Raw genomic sequence first — 24172 nt, forward strand, 5'->3', positions numbered from 1 at the left:
TCTAGACCCCAAGCTCTAGACCTCCTTCTCTGCACCTCTCTGCCTTGCTTTCCTTGTTTATGAGAGCTCTTAAAATCCATAGCTCCTATGTGCACATCCTTATCTCCACATTACAATAAAATTGGCTCCTATGAAATGCCATCAGACATTCTCAGCATTGGTCGCTGTAGCTGCTGGCTGCACAGGGGTGACAGGCTCCCAGAACAAACATGCGGTGATTGAAACAGCTATAGGTTAACAAAAGCCACCTCTCTCAAGTTTAGTTGTAGCCTCATCCAACGGCTCAGGTCTCACTGACCAAAATCATTCACTAGTCAGCCTGTATGTCACAGCGGCTAGCAGCTGACTCCTCCAACATAAAAGACTTCTTCTAATTTGTTATGGATGCCAAGGGCATTCCCACCATAATTTATGCTTTGTGTCTGAGGAAAGAACACCATCTCACAAAAAGGCAGGGTCATTCTCTTTTCTCTGGAAATGAAAACCTTCTCGGCAGCGGCGCTAAATGAAGAAAGCATTATCTTCCATTGATAAAGCACCTTTCGTTACTGTAGAACATCCCAAAGGTGGCCAACACGCATCCTGCAAAGCTCCTCAGACAGCAATGGTTTTGGTGGTGCTGATTATGGGGCAAGTATCAGTCAGAATACCTGGAGAAGGCCATGCACTTTATCAGGTTGGCAAGACTGGATTCTAGTCCTGCAATGAAGTGCCAGCTGAGATTGTGCAGTCTGATTTCAAGCAGGATTTGAATCCATAAGACTTCTGGGTCTGGAGCCAAGAGTACAACCAACGGCTGACAAACCCTTGTCAATGGTCCTGTCTGCTGCCGGGCGAGAGCTGACATTTCAGGCAAGGATGTCGCTTAGCTCTCTATAGAGTCACTTCGTTTATTCTTTTCTCAGTACAGGCACTGCATACCTTGTGGATTGTTCGCATAGTTGTCTAGATCAGTGATGTCCTGTGTTTGAAATGTTAAGCAACTGCCTGCAAACAGGTGAATTAGGTGGATTGGCCATGGGAAAAGCAGGGTTACGGGGATAGGGTTGGGGGGTGGGTCAGGTGGGATGCTCTTCAGAGGAGAAACTCAATGGGCCAAATGGCCTGCTTCAGGCTAAATCAGAAAAAGCATTTGAAAGGGGTAGATAGATTTTTGAAATATCAGGTAGTTGAAGGTTAAACTGAGCTGAAAGAGAACTTGAGGCCTGGGGCAATTCAGCCAAGATCTTGCCAAACTGTGGGGCAAGCTTAATGGGCTGCATGGCCTTATGTTTCTACTTATCTAGCTGTGAAATAAAAATAAACCAGTTCAGCTCCCTGACTGGCTGGCACATACTGCCTCACAGCGCCAGGGACCCAGGTTCGATTCCACCCTCGGGCGACTGTGTGTGGAGTTTGCACGTTCTCCCCGTGTTTGCATGGGCTCCCTCCGGGTGCTCCGGTTTCCTCCCACAGTCCAAAGATGTGCAGGTTAGGTGGATTGGCCAAGCTAGATTACCTGTGATGTTCAGGGATGCCTAGGTTGGGGGGGTTAAAGGGAATTAGGTCTGGGTGGGATGCTCAGAGTGTCGGTGTGGACTTGTTGGGCCGAAAGGCCTGTTTCCACACTGTAGGGATTCTATGAAATAAATTATCCGCCAACATAACATCACAGAGTTCTGATCTTTATATTCAGAATTGTCTGCAGCTTCTTCTCACTACTCAAGGACTTGGCAAGCTGAATGGGAGGAACAGTGCCCTCAATTGACACAGAAACCCTTCGGTGATACTCCCCCCTCTTCAAAAGTCACGGCACAAACCTTTATGGCCTATTAAGTTCTGCATTATTCACTAGGTGAAAACCAGGAATTTCCCCTAGCTTCAGAGTGACTCTGAAGGCACTGTGGAGCCAGGGATGTCACCAAGGATTGGCGCATGAGTGATTTGTTGCTCAGTGAGCAATGTTTTGATCTCACAGCCAGCATAATGAGAGTTTGATTCACAGTCCAGAGAGTGTCACAGAAACTCAAGGGCATTCAGAGAGATTATTCAGGCATTTCCTCACGGCTGAGTGGCTCGTGGGAGTTTCTGTTCAGGCCAACAGACATGACAATGCACTGGCTTCTGGAAGATGCTGTTTTGTATGTACTTTGGAGATCTGCACAGAGAAAGCAACGAGAAGGAACATAGCATTCTGCTCGTCATTTGCATTGTAGTAGCACTACTCCCTCACCCTTGCCCGCTACATCTTTTCACTCAAAATAATTGCCACATTTCCTTATGAAAGCCATGTTTCAACCTGCTTTCACCACACTTTCAAACAGCACACTTTCAGATCCTAAGCAGCCAAGGCATAAGAATATTTTTCTTCAGATTGCTCCTTTTGTCGCTCACTCAATCGCCCACTGATTCTTGATCATTCCGCTAATGGAAAAAGATTTTAAATCGATCTGTTCTATGCTGATTTTTCGTGCTTTTGATCACTTCAATCAAATTTCCTCTCAACGTCTGCTTCATTAAACAGGACATTCCCAGCATCTTGAGCATTTGAATGCTGCACTTAGTTGTGGTATCTTTCAAAAGCATTTTTAAACAAATATCGCATCTCCTCTCTCTTGTAGACCCAAAATATTCTACCACTTTGAAGAACTGAAGGGAATTCTCTCAATATGTGTCACTCGGCAACACACAAAACCGATCATCTCATCCATGTCACCTGGTTTTCATTGGGAGTTTTCTGCAAAAATTGCTTGAAGGAACTCTGCACTGGTCTTGGGACATTGAGGGCATGAAAGGCAACCAGAGTTTCAGATACAAGCTTACCTCAAATTTTTCAGTCTCTAAGAATGAGTCCTTCATCCCCGTGTAGCACTGAAGGAGTCGGTTCCCCAAGTCGCAAGGATGCATGTTCAAATCCCCGCCCAGAACTACAACGTCTGCTGTTTTGCCTGTGTGCCTGTCAAACAAAGAGAAGGTATGAGTGCTGAAAACACTTCCTGGGGCCTCCAGCAAGGATCAGTGGCTCGGGATTTGCAGCTGTCTTACCGTATAAACTGTCCTAGCTCCCAGGCTTGCAGCAAACGGTGCGGGAGGTAATAATCCTTTTCCCTGCAGTACTCGGCATGAAGCTGCACAACAGGAGAGAAGGAGCAGCGGAAATGCCAAGAGCACAATATCAACCAACAAAAATTGGACTTCAGGTCAATGAGGCGAGGAGCTGCAAGAGAACTGGCAGGACAGCACGTAGGGGTGGCAGACAGAAAGGGCAGCAGGAGCGAGAGATCAGCGTGAAAGGCAAGAAACAGAGAATGAGAGCTGGAGGAGTTGGTTTGGAGACTTGGGACAAGAGAGAGGGGCGAGGATCAGACAGCCAGCGAGCCAAGGTAAGGGAAAACCGAAGGGTACAAACATGAACCGAATCACAGAATATGACACAAGAGTAGTTGAGAGTGAAGCAGGCCTGACCATCATATGGCAGCTAGTGACAGGGCAGGCACAGAAGCAGATGGACACTGTTAAAAGGCTATGATTTCATGCACGTGAGACAGCTAGCCAGTGGACGCGCTGCTTACATTGTCATTTTCACCGACACACAGCCAGCTTGAATTCTCAACTCCCACTTACGTGTGTGACATAGACGTGAATGACAAGGTCTTTTACGTTCAGAATAACTAAGCCGACAGATTTCCCGCCAAACCAGTCACCATGGTGCAACTAAAAGACAGGACTTTGGGTTAGTTTTCTATTACAGTGTTACTGAACTGTAAAAATTCTGTGCATTATCACTGTTGCAATGAAGATGAACAGAAGGATGCTGAGACCTTGCTCTGAGGGTCTACAGTACTGGCTACATCTCAAAAGTGCCAAACACTGCTTGAAATCCCAACGTGCAATTTCTTGGGCAGATTATATGTTACAAATACTTTGCTCCGTGCAGGATACAGACATTCTTTCATTTTCCTTTCTCTGTTAACTTTATCTCCATTATCCCCTCGTGGAAATCCATTTCACTGGAACATGTTGCCCACATGCTGATTGAGAGAGTCTGGATGGTAAGCCTGGGAAAGTTTACTAATCTGAGCACAGATGCTGCCAGACCCACTGAGCATGCCCACCATGTTCTGCTTTTAGCTCAGACTTCCAGCATCTGCAGGCCTTTATACATCACTGGTCAGAGACTACCTCAGAACAAGTTCATTCTCTCTGCAGCTCAGTTAGTTACTGGCTTCCTATCCCTACGTAGGCTGAATTCAACACTGAACAAAGATCACATCAGGGATCCGCTTGAAGGTATGTGCTTGTGACTTTCTCCCTTAATCAGCTGAGTCATCAGGGACTTTATAATTCAAACTGTATCAGATAAAATGGAACCACTACCCAAGAAGCAAGGTTCCATCGATTAGGAGTTTGCTTCTGATTTGATCCTTGCCAAAAACGCAACCACTGTACCTTATAAGGATAACCATTCAGGGAGTAGCGGTAGAGGAAGGTGTCCGTTATTATGTATCTGGCGAAGACACACAGTCCACTTCCTATAGCTCCGCTGAAAGAGAGTCAATGAAACACATTCTGAATACTGATCAGTGGTCAGAAAGAACCATTTTCATCAACTTTAACATTCATTGCAAATTCAACTGTTTTCACTTGTGGCAGAAACAAAGCAAAGCACAGGAACAGGAATCGCCATTTAGTCCAACCACTGCATGCTCCTCACCAATTTCACAGTGCTGTAATGTCAAAAGAAATCTCAAACTGTCTGCAGCCTGACAGTCAGAGATGCCAATTGGTCAGAAAAGACCACATTAACTCTGCAAATGTACTTCATTTTGGACTCCAAGCTTCAGGAGGAGCTGGAGTGCCCCATGCACATCCTGGTGGGCTGGCAAGGAGTCCATGGATGTAGCCTTGTTGTCAACTTCCTTCAGACCTTCTCATCCTGCAGATCCAATGGCTGTGTTCAAATGTCAGAGAATTCCCATCTTTACCCTCTCACAGTGATCGAGTACCCTTCAGTTAAATGAGGTGCTGCCACCAAGATCAGCCAGGCATCCATGCCCTTGGAACTCCCTGGGTGAACCACCTACTCTGGGGTTGCCAACTCCGAAGCACTGTTCTCACCACTCTCCACTTTTAAAAATGGACCCTGTTGCATACCTAAACCAATACTGTAGCTGGTAATTTTCGCCTCTTCTTCACCATTCGCAAACAAAATAGCCGTGGAATACACCAAATGAAGTACTCTGGTATGAGATCCCAACTGGAGTAGTGCAATTTATCAGTGAACTTTATTCACTCAGTCAGACATTGCTAAGTTTGTATACTGTGCCCAATTCTCCTGTTAACAGATACAGCCTACTTATCTCCGCCATGCTCTGTTGACATGATATCAAACAGAACCTACTGGAAATGTACAGCATGTCCTGTAAACATGGGAAAGGCGAGGTATCCTGCTGCATTCCCAATATTCACCACTGCCCTTCCTACAATACAACCCAGTCCAAGAAAGGGAGTAAAGTCAAAGCATTTCAAGGCTTTAAAAAATAAATCACGACCTGTTCAGACTCATACATTAAGCCACCCCCTCATGTTCTTTGCTCATCTGATTGCATGCAGTGTATAATTTCCAAATTCTTTTGTTCTGCCTAGCAGTTCCTTTCAAAAGGCAGAAGATGCCTTGAACTGAGAATCTCTTGGGAACAGACATAATTGCATACCTTCTAAAATACACTGAATAAGGGTGGGTATTTGTCAATTTGCTTCTCAAGAAGTGATAATCCTTTTCACTCCACACCTGCAAAACAAAATAACATCCAGTCTACATTTCTGCTCTTTTGTTTCGGAGATGTCACCTCCATTGGTCGTAAAAGACGTGCATTTACATAGCATCTTTTGCACTTGCCGTACATTCTAAAGTACCTCAAAGCCAACAAAGGAGGTTTGAAGTGTAATTCCTGCAGCAAAGTTAGAAATGCAGCTGCTCACCTGTTTACAGCAAACACCATAACATGACAATAAATCAGAAAATCTGACATTAGTTGATGGATAAATATTAGACAGGGCATCAAGGAGAATGCCTCTGCTTGCCTTTAAAAATCATCCTACAAAGTTATTATTTCCACCTGAGGAGGTCACTGTATGAAGCCTCACTTAAAAGATGGGAGCTCTGACTGTGTAGCACTCCCTTCCTAGTGCACAGCGTCAGATGTACTCAAGTGACTGGGATAGGGCTTGTGACCGGGATAGTACTTGTGACCAAGAGATAAACTCTTATCAACAGGGCAGAAGGATTAACTTTTAAAAACTCTCTCTCTTTTTATAATTTCAGTGCATTATTTATTAATGCAGCATAGAGCAAAACTAGTATTGCATGGCTAAAGGTGCCGATCATTGTGTAGCTTGCGTAACTAAAACTCAACGCTGTCAGATTAAGTGATGACAATGAGAGGATTTTCACTGTACTCCAACCAATACCTTTTTCACAATTCCACCATTAAAACTGGCTATTTATTTTATTCACCTGTGGGGTCTTGTGATGAACAAACTAATATTCAAGTGACAAAGCTTTCTAAATTCAAAACTGATCAATTCTGTTTGAAGTGCCTTGAGACATTTGAGACATGATCAAATTGTATTCATACAATGCTTTGATAGTTTCTTGTTGTGTCTTTTTATAATCCCCACCCTCAGGCATTTGGCTTCATGTCTATTATCTACTGGAAACAGATTCAGAGCACATTCCCAGCTGCTCCCATTGACGTAGTGACAGTTACATAGTATTCTGGAATACCCTGCAGGCCTCAAAATGAATTTAAATTGAATTAATTAAATAATTCTGGAATCAAAAAGGAGTATCAATGATGGTGTATTTTCGTGAAAACCCATCTGCTTCAGTAATGATAATAAAATGTGAGGCTGGATGAACACAGCAGGCCAAGCAGCATCTCAGGAGCACAAAAGCTGACGTTTCGGGCCTAGACCCTTCATCAGAGAGGGGGATGGGGGGAGGGAACTGGAATAAATAGGGAGAGAGGGGGAGGCGGACCGAAGATGGAGAGTAAAGAAGATAGGTGGAGAGGGTGTAGGTGGGGAGGTAGGGAGGGGATAGGTCAGTCCAGGGAAGACGGACAGGTCAAGGAGGTGGGATGAGGTTAGTAGGTAGCTGGGGGTGCGGCTTGGGGTGGGAGGAAGGGATGGGTGAGAGGAAGAACCGGTTAGGGAGGCAGAGACAGGTTGGACTGGTTTTGGGATGCAGTGGGTGGGGGGGAAGAGCTGGGCTGGTTGTGTGGTGCAGTGGGGGGAGGGGATGAACTGGGCTGGTTGAGGGATGCAGTGGGGGAAGGGGAGATTTTGAAACTGGTGAAGTCCACATTGATACCATATGGCTGCAGGGTTCCCAGGCGGAATATGAGTTGCTGTTCCTGCAACCTTCGGGTGGCATCATGGTGGCAGTGCAGGAGGCCCATGATGGACATGTCATCAAGAGAATGGGAGGGGGAGTGGAAATGGTTTGCGACTGGGAGGTGCAGTTGTTTGTTGCGAACTGAGCGGAGGTGTTCTGCAAAGCGGTCCCCAAGCCTCCGCTTGGTTTCCCCAATGTAGAGAAAGCCGCACCGGGTACAGTGGATGCAGTATACCACATTGGCAGATGTGCAGGTGAACCTCTGCTTAATGTGGAATGTCATCTTGGGGCCTGGGATGGGGGTGAGGGAGGAGGTGTGGGGACAAGTGTAGCAGTCCTGCACTGCCACCATGATGCCACCCGAAGGTTGCAGGAACAGCAACTCATATTCCGCCTGGGAACCCTGCAGCCATATGGTATCAATGTGGACTTCACCAGTTTCAAAATCTCCCCTTCCCCCACTGCATCCCTCAACCAGCCCAGTTCATCCCCTCCCCCCACTGCACCACACAACCAGCCCAGCTCTTCCCCCCCACCCACTGCATCCCAAAACCAGTCCAACCTGTCTCTGCCTCCCTAACCGGTTCTTCCTCTCACCCATCCCTTCCTCCCACCCCAAGCCGCACCCCCAGCTACCTACTAACCTCATCCCACCTCCTTGACCTGTCCGTCTTCCCTGGACTGACCTATCCCCTCCCTACCTCCCCACCTACACCCTCTCCACCTATCTTCTTTACTCTCCATCTTCGGTCCGCCTTCCCCTCTCTCCCTATTTATTCCAGTTCCCTCTCCCCATCCCCCTCTCTGATGAAGGGTCTAGGCCCGAAACGTCAGCTTTTGTGCTCCTGAGATGCTGCTGGGCCTGCTGTGTTCATCCAGCCTCACATTTTATTATCTTGGAATCTCCAGCATCTGCAGTTCCCATTATCTCTGCTTCAGTAATGATCTTGCCTGCATAAGGCTTGCACCTGAATTGTAACTGTCCTATGAAAAGGTGTAGCAAGCCACTTGGTTATATGGAAGGTGGTGATACACCTCCACTTTCCCAAGGGCAGTTAGGACTGGACACTAAATCACAGCCTTACCAGTGAGCTCCACATGCTGTGTACAAATGAAAACTAAAACTGGGTGCACACCTGCCTATTTCATTCAATGCAAACGGGGCTGAAGTGGTCTCCAGGTTTTGCACCACAGGCTATGAAAGGCCCATAAAAAACATGCTTCACCATTAGAAAACTAGCTGGATGTCAGGGTTAACATACATGACTACAATACAATAAAAAACCTACACTAGTGCTAAAGGAAAGCTGTCGGTATTTAGCACACAATGGACAACAGTCCTATTGCACTGGGACCTGGGGACATAGGTTTAAAGGTTTCGGGAAAGAGAAGCAGGGAGAACGTGACAGAGAACTTCTTTTTGCTGGGGGGGGGGGGGGGGGGGGTTACAACCTGGAACTATCTGTCCACAAAGATGGAGATGTGGGAGCAACCAATGATTTTGAAAGGGAATTGGATGGCCGAAACAAGGGAATGAATTTTTAGAGCTACAGGGAGAAAACAGAGTAGTGGAATTAGATAGCCGCGCAGGGTGCAGCATGGATCCGATGGACCAAATGGCCTCTTTCTAAGCATACAACCATTCCAGTTAAGACTGACTGCTCAATTTGTACCCTACTCATACTCCCTCCTCCACTACTGCATCATAACAGCAGCGTATACCATCCACAAGATGTTGCAGTAATTTGCCAAGCTTCCTTTCACAGCATCTTTCAAATCAACAGGCTCTAGCACCTTGAAGGAAGAGGCAGCTGCTCCGTAGAAACACTATCACCTGCCTCACACCATCCTGATTTGGAACTACATCACTGTTCCTTCACTGGCACTGAGTCAAAATCTTTGAAGCCCCTTACAGCTCTGAGCATGTACTTATCAGATGGACTGCAGCAATTCAAGGCAGCAGCTTATCATCACCTTCTCAAAGGAAATTAGGAATAAGCAATAAATGTTGGCCTAACCAGTGATTCTCATGTTGCATGAACAAATAAAAAAATGTTGAGTTACAACTGTAATTAGTTTCTATGTAAATGAAAAATGTTTATAATGCCAACTAATCACTTAACGTTAAGTAGTGGGACCATATGGAGTTTATACATTTTCTTTTTACCGGAATGCTTCTTCGATGACAGTTCACACTAACATCACTTAAGAAAACAAGCATATCATCCATTTCCCTGATAGAGAAAAGTTGGTGCTCAGGTCTGATTACCTGGTGACTTAAACAGTACAACTCAGAATCACATTTACTAATTCAGTAACATTCTTGCAACTTCATGGAAGTTTGATAGGCCTTCATTTAAACAGATCACTCTTTAGCTTCTTCCACCTCAGCCAGCTATTGTGTTATGACAACACCACACGACAACCACCCCTGATGCCCTAGCAACAGGTCCGAGCGCTACTGGTTTCCAGTTTCTCTCCTTGACTTTCACATTGACACTTGCCCATAAGAGGACTCCAAAAACCTGACCCCAAACTGGAATGATAAGCCGACTGCAGAGCTGCTGGAAAACAATACTGAGGGTCTTACAGGAGAGATTAAGCCCACCTCTTGCAGCAGGACGACATCATGTCTCTCCTGACTCAGTAACTGGACAATCATTTCATAGCGCTCCCTGCAGCACTTGCTAAGGTAACGGATTCCCCTGGAAAAGACAGAAAGCAGATTGTTGTCAGTCACCATTACATCAAACCTGTACATCAGTACAGAGTTCAACTGCATGCAGTTTTACAACATGTAGATGGACGGATCAAATGAAGAAACTAGAGTTATTGCCTGGCTTCCTAAGGGAGGGGAGCTGACTGGAGCAGGCTTACTTTGGGTTGCCAGTATCCAAAACAAAGGGGAAGATTAAAACTCATTAACATCACTGTTAAAGTCAAAACCATTTTAATTAAAGGATTAGTTCTAACATCCTGTTCTTTTGATTACTCATTTAAGGTAGCAGAGTCAGTTAGTCCACATCTTTGAGAAAGCTCAATCTGAGCTTATCGAGGTGTTCAAGACTAATGCACGAGCAACCCAACTAAAACCACCAACATGTCAATTATCAAAGTGTGGAGCTGGATGAACACAGCAGGCCAAGCAGCATCTCAGGAGCACAAAAGCTGACGTTTTGGGCCTAGACCCTTCATGATGGGTCTAGGCCCGAAACGTCAGCTTTTGTGCTCCTGAGATGCTGCTTGGCCTGCTGTGTTCATCCAGTTCCATACTTTGTTATCTCGGATTTTCCAGCATCTGCAGTTCCCATTATCTCTGAACATGTCAATTATCGTCTCTACAAATACAGGCTGTGACACAAGCTCCGTAGCAAGGTAGTGAACGATAGGTGGGCTGTTGACTGTGGACAAATTCAAAAGAGAGCCGCATGGACATTTCACAGAGCAAAAAAAAACAAATGGAGGCATAAGGGAGAGAACAGTGCATCAAACGTTTCTGAATTTGTATGGCAGAGGCTAATTATTTAGATTAAAACATCTCAGTATTGTTTATTTGCCTGTTAATTTCTAATGCTGAGCTAATACTCCAAGATCACAACCAAAATCTTCACTGAAGGTTTTTTCTTTAATTAAATGATTTTCTAGCTCAAGTGTGAAAGGAAAGATAGTATTTTGCATGAATGCATATGTCAGTAATCCTTTTGGACCACATTGATTGAGCTTGTCAGTCAACAGCTTGTGATACACTACACAATACAGGAAATCAGTCGCCCAGGCCTGAAACTGTAATCCCCTCCCTAAACCACTCCAACTTTCAAACTCTCACTCCTTCTGATAATGGATAACCAATCTGAAATGTTAACTGTGTCTCTGCACAGATGCTGTCAGGCCTGCTGACTATTCAAAGTGATTTCCATCTTTATTTCGGATTTCTAGCATCTCTGGTGATTTTTCTTCCAAACTAATTTTTTTCTGAGGTCAAACAAAGTTCTATAATTAAAGGTCATTGTTATTGCAAGAGTGTAGGCTTTCATTTATTTGCAATACAAACTCACATTTCTGGAGCTAAGGGTCTGTACCTCCATTATTTACTGTAGCAAGATACTGAAAGGGGATTCAGCCATCAGAACTGAAGAACTTCTTCAGAACGGAGGGTCACTGGGCTCCAACCTTTAACTCGGCTTTCTCTCCAGATGCTGCCAGAACTGAGAGTTTCTCAAGCGATTTATGTTTTCATTTCAGGTCTTCAGCATTCATGGTTCTTTGTTTTATCTTAGAGACTGACTCCTAACTGCCCCCTGAGGTAGCATTAGAAGCTCCTTGGTTCGGACAAACTTACACCATATAGACAGTTCAAGGCAGTAGCTCAACACCACTGCCTCAAAGCTAATTTGGGGCAGAATTACGTGCTGGTAGTTTTTTATAAATCCGTTCACAGGATGAGGGCATGTCTGGCTAGGCCAGCATTTATTGCCCTTCCGTAATTGCCCAAAGGACAGTTAAGAATCAACCACATTGCTGTGGGTCTGGAGTCACACGTAGGCCAGACCAGGTAAGGTTGGCATTTACCCCCCCGGAGGACATTAGTTCAGAATTATTTACTTGTAGCTTTAGTCTAAATACAAATTACTATATATTACAAAGTAATATGTACAGAACCTGGTATCTGTCAACCTGGGTCTAAAAGACAGGTACACATTGGGGAATTCCGCACACTTTGTAAAAATATAACTTCTGTGACGACTCCAGGAGTAGCAGGGCTTGATCTCCAGCACCCTACCCAGTGAGACGTGATAGTTGCTTTTATCTTATACTCGCTGTGTTGCATTTTGTCTCTGCCTGCTTTTTGCAAAATTTGGCAGGTACTCACTGTTATCAGAAAGATGTTGCCAGCACAGAAAAGGTGCTGTCGCAATTTTCTAATGTGACCTTCAATTACATATTATAAAATTACTTAACTGTACCTAGCAAGATAAGTTTACCACTCCGCTGCCAACTGCAGGAAAGCAAGATCTTCCATCTTTGGGTAATTTGCACTTGTCAATAACACACCCAAATGTTCTGATGCATGAAGTTCTTTGCAAAATATGCTCCTTTAAAAGAACCTACTTTTTTAAAAAAATCAGGCTATGTAATAAAGGTGTTCAAAAACAAAAGGGCTTTGGTTAAATAAATAGTCAATTGTTGTTACTGGTGGGAAGGTCACTTCATAGAAGATCCAGATTTCAAATGGTAAACAGAGGAGACAAACAGCATTTCCTTTCAGGCAACAAATAATTATGATGTGGAATGCAATTTCTGTAGTACCTCGCAAAATGGGGAGTGGACAAATTCTTCAAAAAGATGAAATTTGTAGGGTTATGGGAAAAGGACAAGGGATTGGAACAAATTGCAAACAGCTGACAGACATGATGAGATAACTAAAGAAATGAAAGAACTGTGGATGCTGTAAATCAGGAACAAAACAGAAGTTACTGGAAGCCCAGCAGGTCTGACAGTATCTGCGATGAAAAAAGAAATCAGAGCTAATGCTTCCAGTCCGGTGGCAATAACTGCTTTATTTCTATGCTGTCACATTCAAAGATTTTTATCCTATTTTGTACAAGCACAGACCCCATGAAAACACAGTAATGTCTGGTTGTAACATGAGGCATTGCAACATTTGGGGACAAAGGATTTGGTGGCAAACTGAATACAGAATTGTGATTGAAACCGAGTTTGCTTGATTACAGAGAACTCGTATCCTACAGGACCAAAAGTTATCAGTCAGTATCTAGAAATGGCCCCATGTTGTCCAGACTTGTTAATTGTATTCACAGTGCTGAAGGTTCGATCTAAACTATGACATAAACCAGGAGAATGCAGTATGCAGGTGCAAAGGGCTTTTCTTGTCCCACGTTTCCAAGGAGTGAGATTTTCCTGCCGTATGTACCAGTGTATTCAGTTCTGCTCTGTGTGCGGAACTACAGAAAGAAATGCTACTGATGTCAAGGCAAAAGACCACTTCTGCCTCCCAGAAACACCTGCCAAATATGTGGTCAGAGTTGCAGCTCTAGGATTGGGCTCATCAGCCCCAAAGAACTCAATGACCAGTGACATGGAATTCCCTAGGTAGAATATAGAACATTGAACAGTACAGCACAGTACAGGGCCTTCAGCCCACGATATTCTGCCGAACATTTACCCGAAATCTAAGATCTATCTAACCGCCACCCCTACTTTATACTATCATCCATATGCCTATCTAATAGCCGCTTAAATGCCCTGAATGAGGCCGATTCCACGACCCTCTCCGGCAATGCATTCCATACCCCTTCCACTCACCGAGTAAAGAACCTACCTCTGACGGCTCTGGACAATAATCATCATTAGTCAGTGATTGCCAACAACAAAGAAAGATTACAGACACACAACAAACTGACCAGTGAGTGTATCTCCATCCTTACAAAACAGCAGCTAATGCATTCAGCAGGGCAGGATGGTGTGAGTGAGTGAAGAAAGCAAGAAATCACACCAGGTGCCTGTTCATGATTGCCAACTTGCAATTACAATTACATCGCCTGGACCAAGTGGCAGCAAAAGGAAACAGCAAACATGCTGCAGAATTCAAATCGTGGAGTGATCAAGTGACACGCCAATGTTCCATGTAATTCAAAGCATCAAAAGGACAGAGTTGGTTCTCATAAGGCCACTTTAGTTTGAGCAGTTGCTTACTGAGAGTGTTAAAGTCTCACCTGAATCATAGAATCCCTACAGAGTGGAAACAGACCATTTGACCCACTCAGTCCACAACGTTCTGAAGACCAGCCCATACAAGCCCATCCCCCTACCCAATCCCTGTAACCCTGCAATTCCCACGGCTAACCCCACCTACCCTGGACATTAGGGGCAATTTAGCAATGGCCAATCTGCTCTATGTGTGGAACTACAGAAAGAAATGCTACTGATGTCAAGGCAAAAGACCACTTCTGCTTCCCAGAAACACCTGCCAAATATGTGGTCAGAGTTGCAACTCTAGGATTGGGCTCATCAGCCCCAAAGAAGTCAATGACCAGTGACATGGAATTCCCTAGATAGAATATAGAACACTGAATTGTACATCACAGCACAGGACCTTCAGCCCACGATATTCTACCATCTAACTTGCACATCTTTGGACTGTGGGAGGAAATCCACACAGACATGAGGAAAATGTACAAACTCCACACAGTCACCTAAGGTTGGAACCGAACCCAGGTCCATGGCACTGAGAGGCAGCAGTGCTAACCACTGAGCCACTGTGCTGCCTAAATCACAAGGTCATTAGGACTGCTGCCCAATAAAAGGATTACCAAAGAAATCCTCAGTTGCATGAACGGTGAATGCATCATTCCAAATTGTCAAGATAGCGCAGAAGTTTTACAAAACCACAAATTATTTAGGATTACTTTTGGATATTATACGTTGCTCTTCTCCAAGTGCTGTAGAATGTTTAAATCTTTGCCCTAAGTTCAGAAGACAAGACAAAGAATGGGAAGTCTTTGGACTCAAATCATCCAAAATTTGACTCCATAAGCCTGATTGCTCGGAAATTCAGGAAAAAATAAACTTTTATTCTGTTCATTCATGAGATGACAGACATCACTGGCAACGCTAGCAATTATTGGCCATCCCTAAACCTGCTGAAGGGATGGTGCTGAACCACTTTTGTTTATGCGGTGCTGCTACACTCAGAGCTGTTAGGCATGGAGTCCAGGATTTTGACCCAGTTATGGTGAAGGAACAGTGACATAGTTGCACAGTTTCAGGATAGTGTGTGGCTTAGAGGGGAATTTGCAGGGACTGATGGTCCCATATGTTCACTGCCCTTGACTGGTAGGTAATTTAGATGTGGATTTAGGACCTGCTATTGAATAAGATTTGGTGAATGATTGCAGTGCCCTTATAGATGGGACATATTGCTGTTACTGTGCGCCTGTAAGTGGCGGTTTCAGGTGGTAGATGGGGTGTCTTGTAAGTGGGCTGCTTTGTCCCGGACAGTATTAAGCTTTTTGAGTGATGTTGGAACTAGACACAAAGTGGCAAGTGGACAGTTTTCTAACACACTAGCACAGGAGCTATTGGAGAAAACAGTGAAGGAGGAAATTCTTCTCCATTTGAAGACAAGGTTTGATCAGGGACAGTTAGCACGTGTTTGTCAGAGAATGGTGAGGCCGAACAAATCTGGTAGAAATTTCTGAGGAGGTGACTAAGTTTTTGGATGAGGGTAGGGTAGCTGATGTAATTTATATGGATTTCAGTAAAGCCAATGACAAAGTCCCACATGAGAAACTGATGAAGAAGGTACAAGCTCATGGGACCCAGGGTAACCGGATCCAAAATTGGCAGTGACAGGAGATACAAGGCTGCCATCGAAGGCTGTTTGTGTGACTGGGGCCCAGCATGCAGTGATGTAGCCAGTGGGATCGGGCACACTCACAGATGGTGATGGAGAAATCTGGAAAGTTGCCTGTAAGGTTGGCACCTGTGAATATCACCATCAGGCTGTTTGCTTGACTAGGCTGCAAGATTGCAAATTTGGCACAGATGCTCATGAGCTGGACTTTGCAAGATCAGCTAGGCTGGGTCATCAGCTTTGTCATTCTGAGTCCACTAGTTGATGCTGGCAGTTCAGTTTTAATCTTGTTCTATTGCTTTTAGCTGTTTGATACCAACAAGTGGCTTGCTAGATTGACTTTTAACTGCACTTTGCAGCATCCACAATCTTGTATTTCTGGATTCACACGAGGAATGGTCAGCAGATTTCCTTCTCTTAAAGGTAGGCTTTCACAAGAATCTGATGATGATGTCGAGGTTACCACTACTGATACTTGCCTTTTGGTCTTTTCAATTAATTCACTTAATTAGCCAGCTACAATGGTGGACTTGAAATCATCTAAACAATTCATTAACTGTGACCTCTGGCTTACTAACTCAGTAACATAACCACTAATGGTACTATTCTTTGGAGAGTGTTTGGAATGTAAAACTCGATACCAGAAAGACGAGTGTGGCAAGTAACAGATGTACTGAAAGGGAAGCTGAATGTATATCTGTGGGAAAAGGGATTGGATTAAAATGCTAACGGGAGCAGACGAGATGAAGGAAATCTTGAGCTAAATGACCCTTTTTCTGCAGATCCTATGTAACTGCATGGTCTTGCCATGGCTTAAAAACACTATTACATAAAGCTGGCAGTTTGTGAAGAATATGACATCGTTGAAGTGATAGGTTACTGCTGTATGTTCATATAGAACTGCCAACTCTGCTGCTCTACTGGGAATGTGTGGATCTCAAATTAGCAGTAGAGGCCTCAAAAGGCACTAACCCCACAGAGGATGCATCAGGGAAAACAAAGAAAAATAAAATCGTTTAAAGCAGCCTGCTGCTAACTGCTCCTCTGGAAAGCATACATGTAGGCCTTCTCACAGGGATGATTCTAGTATGACTGTGATACTTTTTGAAGTTGCAAATTCCACTGAGAACGATCATCTAGACATAACACAAGACGGCCAGTCACTGGAAAGCTGCTGGAGTCCATGGAACTGTAGTCCAGCAGAACAGGGAAAATAACATTGAAGGGGTGACCAATCTAATTCTAAATTAGAATAGCAGATCCAACAAACTCAATCATGAAATAATGCATGGAATGGTGTAATAAACTTAACATGTGGGTTTTGACAAGATTTGTAGCTCGGGTTGTGGATGAGGTTGTTGACTTGCTCGCCAAGGCAGCATGTTTGATTGTAGACTTTCATCACCCTGCTTGGTAACATTGTCAGTGCACCTCCAGTGAAGCATTGGAGTTCTGTCCCGCTGTGTTATTTAGGCACCTCAGTTTGCTGGGATGGTTGGTATTGCTTCCGGTTCTCTCAGAGGTTTGTATATCAGGTCCAGTTCAATGTGTCTGTTGTTGGAGTTTCAGTTGGAATGCCAGACCTCCAGGAATTCCCTGGCATGTTACCGTCTGGCTTGTGCTATTATGGATGCATCGTCCCAGCCAAATTCATGCACTTCATTATCTGGGTGCAGTGAGACCAGTGAAAACTGGTCTGTCTCTTGGTGGCTAGTTGGTGTGCATGTATCCTATTGTCAGTTTTCTTCCCAATTGGCCTTTGTAATGTCTCTCAGTCCTTGCATGGTATTTTGTATATTACATTAGTTTTATTGGTTGTAGGCATGGGATCCTTTACGTTCATCAGTAGATGCAGGGTAGTTGTTGGTTTGTGGGCTATCCTGATACGTAGGGGTCTGAGTATTCTTGTGGCCATCTCTGATAGGTCTCTAGCATACGGTAGGGTGGCTAGTACGTTTGGCCGTGTTGTGTCTTCCTGTTGTAGTCTGCTGCGTATATAACAACGGATTGTACTTTTTAGGTACCCATTCCTTTTAGAAACGCAGCACGAGAGCTCCTGCTCTGCTTTGCGCAATTCCGGGTTGCTGCTGTGTGTTGTGGTTCATTTGAATAATGTCCTGATGCAGCTCCATGTGTGCAGATATGGACCAGATACTTAATTACACCAGCAACCAAACCATCACCCGATGAGCCATCTGACACTGCAGCAACCCGGAATTGCGCAAAGCAGAACAGGAGCTCTCATGCAGAGTTTTTAAAAAGGAATGGATATCAAAAATGTACACTCCACCGTGACCTCAGAGACAGCCCACAAAAAGACACAACACGGCCAGGCACGCTAGTCACCCTACTGTGCATGAGAGACATATCAGAGATGACCACAAGAATACTCAGACTTCTAGATATCAGGATAGCCCACAAGCCAACAGCCACCCTGTGACAGCTACTGATGAACATAAAGGATCCCATACTCACAGCCAATAAACGTAATGTAATATACAAAATAGCACGTAAACAGTGAGAGAAACATTACAAAGGCCAAACTGGAAGAAAACTGACAATAAGGATACACAAACACCAACTAGCCACCAAGAGATACAACCAATTCTCACTGGTCTCCATACACACGGACAAACAGGGACATGAATTTGACTGGGATAACACATCCATAATAGCACAAGCCAAATAGAGACATGCCAGGGAATTTCTGAAAGCCTAGCATTCCAACTGGAACTCGATCAACAAACACATTGAACTGGACCCGACATACAAACCAGCCAAAAACAGAACCAGAAGCAACGTCAATCATCCCAGGAAACCGAAGCATATAAATTACAAGCGGGACAGAACACCAACGCTTCACTAGAGGGGCACTGACGATGTTACCAAGCAAGGTGACAAAATGTCTGCAAATCAAACACACCGGCTCGGTGAGCAGGTCTACAACCTTAACCTGCTGGGCCAAAAAGGTCCTCTTGTGACAACCAGGTTTATCCAATTAGAGACAAAGGTCACAGGAGAGGTCAAATAGCCACATGGTGTTTGAGTGACTCATCTACTCTTCACCCATAGCCCTGCAATTTTTCCATCTTCATGTACTGAATCAATTTTTTTTTGGGGAATCTGATCAAATCCACTTGCGTATGTTTTCACTCAGGGCAGGCCAGGCCATAATTCGCTGAGTAACAAAAAAAACATAATCTTTCCTCTGCATCTTTGACATATTATTTAAAGGGCTGCAAAACACTGCTCTTGTACAATGTTATGGGATGGCAGGGCTGCCACCAGGGTGAAACAAAGGTAGATTCAAAGGGTAAAGTTCATTGTGTATTCGAACACTCAGGGCGTAATCTGAATGCAGATCTGGTTGTGTAATAAACAGTAGGAAAGGCTCAAGACTTACCAGCAATTAAGAGTGAATACTCTGAACCTTACAGCAGGTGCCTCAGGCATGGTGACAGGTTCACAAGGTCAAACTCCACAGCTAGTACAGGGAAAAGGGAAAGAAGTTAAACTTCTGCAGCTTAAGGCTTCTGTTAGTCTGACACAGCATCTGAGTCTGAACAAATCTGAAACGGTTTATCTTAATTTTCAGTGTGTCAAAAGGGGATGTTTCTTTAAAAAGACATTTGCACAAAATGTATGATCAACCTCTACATATTTAAATGTATTTATGCTTCTTTCCCAACACTTAGAGTTGAATAGGTGGGATTAGAGGGACTACAATCATACCAAGAAGTTACAGAGACAACTTGGTGTGATGTCCTGTCAGTTCTGTTTGCCTGAATTGCACTGGAGATTTCCATTGCAACCTGGTTAAACCCCTTGCATTTCGCACCAAGAACTACCCAGTAATTCACATCCACCCACAGCCTCCTCTCCCTCTGAATGTGGTGCCCAATCCATCCCTACAGACCCCTTGCTCCAAGCTGTCTGTAACCCACATCAAGCCTCACCAGGGGGATCACTCAATTAACTGGTACCCATCCTCGCTCCCCTATTTTTCTGTCCTGTTCAAATGGCCAACGCTGCTGACATTGGAGGAGCTCTCTCATATGGGACGCTGCCCAGGGACGCTCAACAGTTAAAAATGCTATTTCAGCTGTGTTGGCACCAAGGCTCCACAACGTCAAGCTTACCAATTCCCATTCAAGTGAGATTAACATTAGAAAAAAAAACCCTCCATCACTTCATGAAGTGTCCCTCAAACCAGGGATTTGCCACATCATTTTTAACCAGTGGTATACAAGCACAAAACAGATAAATACTTACATTTAGGCTGCACCTCGTGTCAGTGAAAGTCTCAGAGTTTCGCAGGATGAATTAACGTGAGAGCAACTGAACGGATGCAAGCAAAATATGCAGCTGGAAATAAACAAACAGAGTGCAGCTTATAATCCAGACGAGTTCCAAGATGCTTGCACAACCAGGAGCTCTCTCCGCTCTGATCCTGCTCAGTTTATCGTCATGTGACACTGCAGTGAGATTTTCCTTCCCCTTTACAGGGTGCTTCCTCAGCAGAAGCTGACACATTTCAGTCCAGTCACAGCCAAGTTGCAGTCAACAATCCATGACATCAGTATCGATCATACCCAGTCACAGGACCTCATGTGCACAATGAAAAGGAATTTTAAAACATCCTGCTTAAAAAGCAGATCTCTTATTGACGATCAAGCATGCTTTATTTTAAAAAAAGCACTGCAAAAGGATTTTGCAAAGGTTGCAAAGATTTAACCTTAAAGCGAAAAATATGGTCTGCATCAAATATCGGCCCGTCACGCTGAGGAGTCACATGATCCTCACTGCCAATAGTTAGTGAGAGGAGTACAGAGTATCTCAATACAAATTTCATCAGTGACTGTGCTCTGATCACACTCAGTCTCTGATTTCACATCTCGCTGGCATTAATGGTAGCTTCCAAGCCAGAAACTCTCAGCTTCCCGTTCCACAGCAGGATTTCAGCATTTATTCAGGCTGACGCTGCATCATATTAGGTGCTATAATGTATTCCCCATGAAACATTAAGCTACCTGTCAAGATGGATGTAAGGGATCCCACTTCATAAGAGCGCAGGAGAGGTCACTCAGTCCAAGGTGCCTGCTTATTAACTAAGTCACAGAGACTGAGAGTACAGAAAAAGGGCCTTTTGGATTATCGTGTCCATGCCAGTCAAAAAAAAAACCCAATCAAATCCCATTTCCCAGCACTCCGCAAGTTGCACCTATGCCTTGGCATCACAAGTACTCCATTGTTCTGTACTTTTAATAATGCTGTTTTGAAAATCACCATGGGGTCAGCCTCACCCTGTGTTTGAGACATTGCATTCCAGATCACAACTTGCTGCATAAAGCAGCTTTCCTTCTCTTATCCATCCCTCTCAGTGCATGCCTGAGGTCCTAAAACTGATCAATCACTGTAATGAAGTAGTTGTTGGGACAGTTACTCCTAGCTGCCAGCAGACTGAAGGATGGAGCAATCAAGTGTGTTCGAAGTCAATGAAATCACATTGGGCAGCACGTGATGTTAAACATAATGATGGGATGTGTCAGAGAGAGAATTCTCCTTTCTGCAGTTATCAACCTGAATCTTAAGGTTACTAACCCACCTGCTGATATAAAAGACACTATGTTTTCTGTATCCAAACCTTCACATTTGAACAACTCTGTTAAATCACAGACCTTGAAGATCAACACATTCTGGAGTCTGAGCCAATGTTCCTCCCTCGAATAACACATCAAGAACAGAAGGTCTAGCCACCCATCTGCTGTTTTGTGGGAGCTTGTTGTGCATAAAGTGCCTGTCGTGTTTACTATACTGTATTAACTGTACTTTGAATATTACTGCTCCTGTACTATTTGACATAGTCATTATTGATAAAGCTGTGAAAAAATGTTAGAACAAAAAGGGCCTGAGCAGCTGATCTCTAACTGCAAGTTCTTTCTTTCAGCTCTTTATGAATGCATTGCCTAAACATGCAAAACAAGCAACATTCAACTACTTTTAATAACCACTTCCAACCAGAGAGAATTACCGTCTCCCTGGGTATTCAACGATATTACCATTGCTAATTCCTCCACTATCAACATGGTGAGGTTGCCAGTGACCAGAAACTGAACTGGATGAGCAATATAAATGCTGCGGCTACAAAGGAAACTCAGAGGTTAGGAGATCCAGAACAAGTAGCTCACCACCTGTTTCTCCAATGCCTGCCTATCTAGAAGACTCAAGGCAGGAGTGTGATATGATACTCTCCACTTATCAGGATGAGTGCAGGTCCAACAAGACTCAAGAAATTCAACACCATTCAGGACAAAGTAGCCTGCTTGATTGGTACTCCACCTACCACCTTTAACATTCACTCCTATTGGCACCAACGTACTATGGAGGTGGTGCATATCATCTACAAGATATACTGCAGAATCTCACCAGGTGTCCTTCCAAATCAATAAACTCTAACGCCTAGAAGCACAGGAGAAGCAGATATGTCGGATGCCGCCCCCTGCAAGTTCCTCTCCAAACCACCCATCATGATGTCTGAGAATTACATTGTCATACTTTCGCTGTTGTTGAGACAAAATCCTGGGACACCCTTCCTGACAGCACAGCGAGTGTATTTACACCACACAGAAATGCGATGGTTCATAAAGGCAGTCCACCAACCCCTCCTGCAGGGCAATTGTGGATGGGCAACAAATGCAGGCTTAGCCAGCAACACCCATATCCCATGTATGAATGAAAAATAAAGCTTTCTTTAACCCCCTTTATGGGTTAAATTTTGAAGTCAAATTACACAGGAATCTATTCCCTCAAATCTAGCAGGCTAAGGGGGGGGGATTGAATGAAGGTTTTCAGTTGATTAAATATTTTGATAGCAAGAAAACTATTATGTTTCATCTGGTGGGAGAGTCCGGAGTGATGGACATCACCAATTTAGAGCAGCAACTTAGGGATAATGTCAAGAAATCCTTCTACATTCAAATGATGTGGAAATCTGGAACCCCTCTCTGCCAGTTGTTGAAAATTGCAAAACTGATATTGATATGTGGCAGGTAACTGTATTGAGGAAATTGAAGCAATGGAAAAAAATACAGATCAGCCATGATGTGAATTCAATTGCAGAACTAGCTCAAGGCCTCGAAAGGCTTCCTCCCATTTCCAATAAACACATTTCTTAAATCTTATGTGAATGCAGATCTTAGGACAGGGCTTCACAAACAGGAAATCTTGGGGTCGCAAGCTCTGAGGAAATATTTGCCAAGCGGCTGTGACAAAATTATAACAGTATTGCTTCCACTCTCATAGCCTCCTCACCCCCATCTTCACACTCAGTTCGCACGGTGGGGGGTGGTGGAATTCACAGCAAATTTCAAATTTCGACATGGTATCACAGGGAGAATAAACTTTGGCAAACATCATCTGGGAAACCCAAACATTGATAAATTCTGTGTGCGCGTAAAGCTGAGACCAGCGACGCATGGTACACTAATTATAACTAAAGTCTAGAATAAAAGAACAAAGAACAAAAAAATTACAGCACAGCGACAGCTTCATGCCTGTGTTGATCCAGATGCTCTATCTAAACCTGTCACCTATTTTCCAAAAATCAGTATCCCTCTGCTCCCTGCCCATTCATGTATCTGTCCAGACACATCTTAAATGACGCTCTCGTGCCTGTCTCTACCACCTCCGCTGGCAACACATTCCAGGCAACCACCACCTTCTGTGTAAAGAACTTTCCACGCATATCTCCCCTAAATTTTTCTCCTCTCACCTTGAAATCATGACCCTAGTAATTGAGTCCCCCGCTCTGGGTAAAAGCTTCTTGCTATCCACCCTGTCTATACCTCTCATGATTTTGTAGGCCTCAATCAGGTCCCCTCTCAACCTCTGCCTTTCTAATGTAAATAATCCTAATCTACTCAACCTCTCTTCATAGCTAGCGCCTCCATACCAGGCAACATCCTGGTGAACCTCCTCTGCACCCTCTCCAAAGCATCCACATGCTTTTGGTAATGTGGCGACCAGAACTGTACACAGTATTCCAAATGTGGTCGAACCAAAATCCTATACAACTGTAACATGACCTGCCAACTCTTGTACTCAGTACCCCGTCCGATGAATGAAAACATGCCATATGCCTTCTTGACCACTCTATCCACCTTCAGGGTACAATGGACCTGAACACCCAGATCTCTCTGTGCATCAATTTTCCCCAGGGATTTTCCATTTACCGTGTAGTTTGCTCTTGAATTGGAACTTCCAAAATGCATCACCTCACATTTGCCTGGATTGAACTCCATCTGCCATTTCTCCGCCCAACTCTCCAATCTATCTATATTCTGCCGCATTCTCTGACAGTCCACTTCACTATCTGCTACTCGACCAATCCTCGTGTCATCTGCAAACTTGCTAATCAGACC

At 44.2% G+C, this 24172-nt stretch overlaps 1 protein-coding gene across 2 annotated transcripts in view; it reads right to left on the reverse strand.

Moving 5' to 3' along the window:
* Nucleotides 1-24172, reverse strand: part of LOC125462810 (sphingomyelin phosphodiesterase 2) — a 65106-nt gene that overhangs the window by 15696 nt on the left and 25238 nt on the right. The window contains exons 2-9 of one of the 2 annotated variants that reach the window (XM_048553215.2): nt 20025-20117; nt 19156-19236; nt 9987-10083; nt 5694-5770; nt 4429-4522; nt 3604-3693; nt 3025-3107; nt 2803-2935 (exon numbers count right to left, since the gene is read on the reverse strand). In XM_048553215.2, the coding sequence (XP_048409172.1) occupies nt 2803-2935; nt 3025-3107; nt 3604-3693; nt 4429-4522; nt 5694-5770; nt 9987-10083; nt 19156-19205 (624 nt within the window). In that variant the 5' untranslated portion in view covers nt 19206-19236; nt 20025-20117. Of the gene's footprint in view, nt 1-2802; nt 2936-3024; nt 3108-3603; nt 3694-4428; nt 4523-5693; nt 5771-9986; nt 10084-19155; nt 19237-20024; nt 20536-24172 lie in introns of those variants that run through there. The other variant, XM_048553214.2, reaches the window with a different exon arrangement.

This window comes from Stegostoma tigrinum, chromosome 21 (genome assembly GCF_030684315.1).
Source record: "Stegostoma tigrinum isolate sSteTig4 chromosome 21, sSteTig4.hap1, whole genome shotgun sequence".
NCBI lineage: Eukaryota > Metazoa > Chordata > Chondrichthyes > Orectolobiformes > Stegostomatidae > Stegostoma > Stegostoma tigrinum.